We start from the raw sequence: 7,627 nt of genomic DNA on the forward strand, positions 1-7,627 counted from the left end.
CAGGCGCCGCACGGGGCTGACCTGCCGCCTCGCTCCATTCACCAGGGCTGCCTCGGGGGCGGAGGTGGCCAGGGAGGGGGGCGTCTATTGTTGTGCTGGGTACTTAAAGGGTCCTGAGGCCGGTCGTGTGCCACACTCAGTACTCACACGAGCTGATCTGATTGCCGGCGAGATCACTCGGGAGACCGACTGGAGCGTGGCCCCTGCAGGCGAGGAGAGGAGGGGAGGCCAAGTTTCCAGTGCGCCCTGCGCCCTTCCAGGCCTTCGTGCCCGCAACGGGCGCAGAATAAGCCGGGGTCGTTCGGAAAGTAAGTGCGCCTCGGCGGTCCTGCCCTCAGCCTGGGCTCCTGCCCTCTAAGCGCTCTACCTTTCCGTTGGTCCTGCCCGACGCAGAGATGCCAGCCCCTCTGGAGACCTGCCTCTCAGACCTCGACTGCGCCAGCAGCAGCAGCGACCTATCCGGTTTCCTCACCGACGAGGAGGGCTGTGCCAGGCTCCAACCGTCAACTTCTTCCTCGGGGCCGCCTGTGCCCGCCCGCAGGGGCACACCCGGGATTCCCGGGGCGTCCAACACTGCGCGGGCACAGGACGACGAGCAGGAGCGGCGGCGGCGCAGGGGCCGCGCACGGGTGCGCTCCGAGGCGCTGCTACACTCACTTCGCAGGAGCCGGCGTGTCAAGGCCAACGACCGAGAGCGCAACCGCATGCACAACTTGAACGCGGCGCTAGACGCGCTGCGCAGCGTGCTGCCCTCCTTCCCCGACGACACCAAACTCACCAAGATCGAGACACTGCGCTTCGCCTACAACTACATCTGGGCTCTGGCCGAGACCCTGCGCCTGGCAGACCAGGGGCTGCCCGGGGGCGGTGCCCGGGAGCGCCTTTTGCCGCCGCAGTGCGCCCCCTGCCTGCCTGGGCCCCCAAGCCCGGCCAGCGATGCAGAGTCCTGGGGCTCTGGTGCTACCGCCTCCCCATGCGCCGCAGCCTCCTCTCCACTCTCTGACCCCAGCAGCCCTGCCACCTCCGAAGACTTCTCCTTCGGTCTCGGAGACCCTCTTTTCTCCTTCCCAGGCCTGCCCAAAGACTTAATCCATACAACGACGCCCTGTTTCATCCCTTACCACTAGGGCCTTTTTGGACACCTTTACCTCCCCGACCCCCCAGGCAACAAGCAGTAGTAGATGGAGCCCCAGCTGCAGCCTTGGGACCCCCAGTCCAGGCAGAGGGAGGAAGCAGGAGCTTTAAAGGGATGTGAGATACCTGAGCCACTTGTTAGGTCGCTGCACCCTCGCCATGGCTGCCCCCTTGGTCTGTTTCTCCAGCCCTCAGCCCTGGGCCCCCTCCTGCCTGCCCCTAGACAGCCTTTCCTTTTGCACTTTCTGAACTTCACAAAACCTCCTTTGTGGCTGGCTCAGAGCTGACCCCAGCCACCACTTCAGTGTGATTTAGAAAAAGGACAGATCAGCCCCTGAAGACGAGGTGAAAAGTCAATTTTACAATTTGTAGAACTCTAATGAAGAAAAACGAGCATGAAAATTCGGTTTGAGCCGGCTGACAATACAATGAAAAGGCTTAAAAAGGAGAGACAAGGAGTGGGCTTCATGCATTATGGATCCCGACCCCCACCACTGCAGGCTTGGTCTAGGAAGAACCCGAGACTCTTGCGTAGCTATTCAGGCACTGGGCTGGAGAGTACTTTAATTTATTCAAGATACTTCATTCATATGAAAATGTATTTTTGTACATAAAGAGTTTATTCTATTATAATGAGCTATCAAAGTTTACATTTTTGTATTGCAGATGTTTCATGTAAATAAAAACTAAGTCACCAAGTTTCTTGCCTAATGTTGGTGTCTCTCTGGGGCTTTTCTTTCCTTCCTCTGGCCGTTCAACCACTAAAGTGAAACACTATCCCCACCCACTTTCAAACCCTCCAGTCCTGTTTCAAAAACAATTAAAAAATAAAATACACCTGATTTCCACCAAGAGTCAGATAAAGACAGACTAGGGAGTTTGTGATCCATCATTTCCTTTCACTTTGTAAACACAAGGGAGATCTTTAAGGCTCCCCAAAGCCAATTAAGAATTTTTAGTGAGGAATTAGCCCTGGACACGCAGCTACCTGTAGAGGTAGGGGCAGTGGGAGAGCCTTTCTTTTGAGGAACTCCACATCAGCTGGCTCTGTGTTTCAAAGAGAGGGGGATTAAAAAGATCAATACAGTGTGACCACTGGCTAGGAAGTCCCAGTGACAGGTGGGCCCAGCCTGGGCAAGCAGAAGGGTCCACTCTTATAACAGCCTATTTAGAGGGGGAAATTGACTTGTAAACAATGCCTCCAAATCATTGTCTATTGAGGCTGGGATCACCCTGGCTGTGAGGTGTGGGATGAATTACACTGGTGTGGTGTCCCTGGGTAAGGTGTGCAGCTGCCTAAAATTGTGAGTTAGGGTGCCTGCACCTCCCCTCCCACCCACACACACATGCTGTGCCCACAGTGGGGGGGGGGGGGTGACAACATGTAGTGGGCTCAGTCCTGGCTTGCTCAGCCAATCCTAGGGGGCAACAGCCAAAGCTTTCATTTGCTGCCAGAGAAATCAGTCACCCATACTCAGTGGGGATTTTCTGGCTGCAGTGTGTTTCTCTGTTGTTTGACAATTAGCTAAACAGCACTGGCCTGTAGTGACTTTTGTTTAAAATTTCAAAATGTGGATACTCGCAAGACATAGTTCCAAAAATGGTGTTGCTGCCTGTTCCCCCAACTCACAAGTTACCCCACATTAAGACCAACCCCCCCCCGGGTTGCCCCTTTTCATGAATATAATTATTTAATGGGAGGAGGTAGAAATGAGTTTAGGAAAATAGTATTCTATAGTGTTAGAGAAATCATATCCATTTTGGAGGTGAATAGAAGCAGAGTACCAGAAGTAAGGCCACTAATAGCATTTTCCCTTGTGGAAGTGTTTTCCCTCCTCACACACATGTCCTGATGAGTTAGATTTACAGATTCATATGCTGGGCCCCCCAGCAGACATCACTAAGCCCAGGCACTGACAAGGAGTCATCTTTCAGATTAAAATGCTCCTTTTTGGAAAGTTCTGGAAAGTTGGATACCTTCTCTAACTGCCCTCAGAGCAGAGATAAAGAGTCGTCCAAAAAAAGCTTCAGAAGTTATGAGGGCTCAGAACATAGTTGCTTCTGCTAAAAGCTCCAAGGGAAAGTTGTGTCTCTTCAATGACCCTGTCTAGGGCCCCGCTCTATTGTCTGTCTCAGAATTAATTCACTCTACTAGCTTTGCATTTTCCTATTGCAAAAGACACAAATGGTCCACATCAGATTTTGTGCCCTCCCGTGCATAGGATGCTAGGAAGTAACTATCTCCAGCTTTCTAAGGGGCTTAGGTCGGGTCTGCGAGAAGGACAGATGCCCATAGAGACTCTGCTCAGCCATGGTGTAGATGCACATGTTTGGGCCAGATGAAGAAAATGTCCCCTATGTTTATCATTGCCCAAAATCCTTGGGAAAACCAGCAGCAAACAAACACTGTGAATACCCCTGGAGCTCATGGCTGCAGTAGGAACTTTGTCTCATTCAACTGCACATACCCATCCATGAAACAAAAAACCTTACCACCCCTGGGACTAAAGATGAGCAAACCTTATTCCAAAAGTTGTTGCCAAAATACACTAATAACTCAAGGTGCAGAGCACCTTCCATCTAAAGAAACATCTTTAATAATATGGATTGCTGGGGGCATTCTACCCCTGCCAGTTAATACTGTTCTTCCAAGGAAGCAAGTATGTATGTACAGCTCTTGGAGCTCCCAAGTAGAAGAAAAAAAGAAAGGTGATTAAAGATGCTTATCCTCAGCTCAGGGGCCTCTTTCTTTCTGCAGCAAACTCTTGTTCATCCACTGGCGTCTGTGAAGGCAGGCTGGGGGTTATTGGAGTAATCAATTATAGAGTACAGAACTTCCTGCTGACAGCCATGTTTCACTTCCTCAACAGAATCAACACTGAGGAATTATCAGGCACTTAGGAAGATTTATTCATTCTCTACCCTGATCTCTCTATTTGCTTCTGTCCTGGTGTAACATGTCTATTTTACACAATGCTTCCAAACCTTTGAGATACCAGGACAGGGAAGACTGGGACAGGATAGCAAAATGAAGCATTCACTCAGTTTCTAATGATCTTTTTTTCCATTTATTTAATTTTTAATTATTTTTATTTTTTATCATTTTTATTTTCAATTACAGTTGATATATATCATTATATTAGTTTCAGGTGTATACCCCAGTGATAAGACTTTACATAACTTAATAAGTAATCACCCCAATAAAACCCACACCCATCCAGCAACATGCCTAGTTATTAGAATATTATTGACTATATTCCCTAAGCTGTACTTTACATCCCTATAACTATTCTGTAATAACCAATTTGTAGTTCTTAATCCCTTCACCTCAACAGCATAAAAAAGAACCAGTCAGAAATGAAGGATATACTAACTGAAATAAAGAATAATTTACAGGGAATCAACAGTAGAGTAGATAAAGCTAAGAATCAAATCAGCAATTTGGAATATAAGGAAGCAAAAAACCCCCAATCAGAACAGCAAAAAGAAAAAAAGAACCCCCCCCCCCCCCCCCAAAAATGATAGTATAACGAGCCTCTAGGACAACTTCAAGCATGCCAACATTCACATCATGGTGGTGCCAGAAGAAGAGAGAGAGCGAGAAACTGAAAACTTATTCAAAAAAATAATGACAGAAAACTTCCCTAACCTGGTAAAGGAAATAGACCTACAAGTCCAGGAGGCACAAAGAGTCTTCAATGATCTTTATCAAGCCCTGCTGTGTGCTGAGCACCATTCCAGGCACTGTGGTGACAAAGACCAAGTCCACTCAAATCCTTTAACTTACATGTTAGTGGCAAAGACAAAATAAGATGACAGATTGTGGTAAACACTGAGGATAAAACAATAAAGTAAAATAAGGGAATGATAGAATGCCAGGGTGGAAGGGAAGTTGCTCTTTTAGAAAGATAATCAAGGAAGGGCTTTCCTTTAATGAGATGACATTTGAGCAGAGGTTCAAAGGCAGAGAGAGAAACAAGCACGCCATAGTAGTATCCAAGGGAGAAGGCCCCAATGGTGGAAAGCCCTGACCCTCTATATGAGAGGGAGGAGGAGGCTGACATGACTGGAGCAGAGGGCACAAGGGAGAACAAGGATGGAGACAAATAGGGGCTGTGCAAATCACAGTGAACTTTGTAAACTACTATAAGGACTTTTTTCCTTGAGGTAATTTGAGGTTTGAAATCAGGAATGATGTGAATTGACATATTTTTTATCAGTAAAAAAAATATATATATTGATTTTAGAGAGAGGAAGGGAGAGGGAGAAAAAAAAACATCAATATGAGAGAGAAACACCCATTTGGCGTCTCCTGTATGTCCCTATTGGGGATCAAGCCTGTAATCCGCACATTTGCCTTAACCAGGAATCGAACAGGCAGCCTTTTGGTGCATAGGACAATGGTCAACCAACTGAGCCACATAAGCCAGGGCTTGACATATACCTTTTTTTTTCTTTATCCTCACCCGAGGACATTTTTCGATATTTTGTTCAGATAGAGAGGGAGGGGGAGAGAGAGAGAGAAACATCGATGTGAAAGGGACACATTGAGTGGCTGCTGCCACCTGCACGACCCAACCAGGACTGGGGACAAACTGCAACCAAGGTACACGCCCTTAGTGGGAACCAAACCCTGGTCTCTCTGGACCGCAGGCCGACGCTCTAACTGCTGAGCCAAACCGGCCAGGGCTTGACATATACTTTTAAAGGCCACACTGGTCATTATAGGGATAGCAGACTTTAAGGGCCAGGGTGGAAGCAGGGACCCAACCAAGTATCTGCACATTAGTCCTGAAGAAAGCCTTCAGTGGTAGAAGAGGTGAAGAGTGGTCAGAACTAGGACATCTTTTGAAGACAGAAACAATAAGATTTGTTTGGGGGTACGAAAGAGCAGTAAAAATCAAGGATGACCCCAAGGATTTGGGCCAAGAGCAATGAACATGCAGAACGCATTCCAAAAAGCCCACTAAAATGCTAAAGAGGAATGGTGAATTTTGTGTGAAACTGCTCATTTAGGCACCCAAAGCAAGGATGGAGACACAAGTTGTATTGTTCATAAGATATAGACAGATTGGTACTCAAGAGAATACGTTTTGCTGGGCCAGGAGCCGAAGAGAAATGCCTCAGAGAAAATTCATAATGAAGGTAGAGGGAAGGTCTTGTGATGTACTGGGCAATGTTCTCAAGGACATCATCATCATTAATATCACCATCCTAACTAACACTTTATAGTACTTACTCTGCGTTCTACGCACTGTTCTAAACATACTACACATATTAATCCATTTAATTCATAAACCATGAGGTCAATGATATCATTTTCTCTATTTTACAGATGAAGGAAATGAGGCACAGAGAAGTCAAATAACTTTCCTAAGATCACACAGCTAGTAAGTCGTGAAGAAGCTGGGGTTTGAACCCGAGCAATCTGTCCTGGCACCAGCATCCCTGCTGCTTCTTAGATTGTCTCTCAAGGAAAGCAAATTAAGTACAGCTAAAAAGCATCATGGGCTACAAGCTTAGCTTCCTGAGGCCAGCCTAATCCAGGAGTAAGCTTAACTATATCTAGAAGAGGCAGGGCCACATTTTTCATATGAGACCTTTGACAGAATTCCTCCCAGAGCACCAGTCCCATGCCAAGCTCACAGCAGGTTGAGTAGAGTTTCCCCTCCCCTCACTCATCACCTTTGGGGCCTGTGGACAGGGCACAATCTGTACAACCTTATCCAGTAGCCCTGCCTAGAGGCAAGGATGAGTGGCTCAAATGTGCCTTTTCCCCACTGAGGTAGAGGTAGCCTGCAGAGGGTTGGGGTAAGTTCTCTGAGGACCTGAGGTATCACTGCTTCAGTTTGGAAGGCCAGCAGGGCTAAGAGCCTGGTAGCATCCTCTTATGAAAAACTGGTCTCTTCACCATTCACATTTGTGGGGGCTAGAAAGGCCCCATACATCTTAACAAGCCTAGACTTTCTTTTGAAAAGATTTTTGGGATTGCTTCAATTTAGTCCAAGCAGGAAATTGAGGCTCTAAAGTTCCACACCAAAGAGCCTAATGGTGAAGATCGGAGCCTAGAAGGTGTTCTTGCCAACTTTCACCAATTGCCTGCGTAAACCAAGAATAAGCCCAGGGTACATTTGACTTTCAGAGCAGTCACTTACTAGGAATGGCTCAAGGCTCACTCTACTCCAGCACTGAGCTTACCTTCTGCCCAGGAACCAGGCAACCCTGGAAGCACGATGCCAAAACTTAACACTGGGGTTTTAGATGGCTGAGCTTATGCCATACTTTCTGGCAGCAATTAGATGCCAATACTGATTGCCTGCTGAGGTCACTTTTGTTCAGGTGAAGCACGCTGTGCCATTGACCAGTACATTTACTTCCAGCCTTGAGAGCATGGGACAAGTACACCCAGCTTACACCAAGGTAGTCGGAAGTCATTGAGATACAAGCACAAGAAGGGGAGCAGAGGACACCACTGCTTTGTCAACTCAAATTT

At 47.5% G+C, this 7,627-nt stretch overlaps 1 protein-coding gene across 1 annotated transcript; it reads left to right on the plus strand.

Annotated features, from left to right (window-relative positions):
* The first annotated feature begins 395 nt into the window (after window positions 1-395).
* On the plus strand, window positions 396-1,127 carry NEUROG1 (neurogenin 1). Its single transcript, XM_036241684.1, has one exon. It carries the CDS (start codon window positions 396-398, stop codon window positions 1,125-1,127), a length of 732 nt encoding a protein of 243 aa, XP_036097577.1.
* The last annotated feature ends 6,500 nt before the right edge of the window (window positions 1,128-7,627 follow it).

The sequence above is a fragment of the Molossus molossus genome, unplaced genomic scaffold, assembly GCF_014108415.1.
Source record: "Molossus molossus isolate mMolMol1 unplaced genomic scaffold, mMolMol1.p scaffold_m16_p_4, whole genome shotgun sequence".
In the NCBI taxonomy this organism is placed as follows: Eukaryota; Metazoa; Chordata; class Mammalia; order Chiroptera; family Molossidae; genus Molossus; species Molossus molossus.

Bases quoted from the DNA above. Each gene is read 5' to 3' on its own strand.
- NEUROG1 (XM_036241684.1), top strand. From the start codon at position 396: ATGCCAGCCCCTCTGGAGACCTGCCTCTCAGACCTCGACTGCGCCAGC.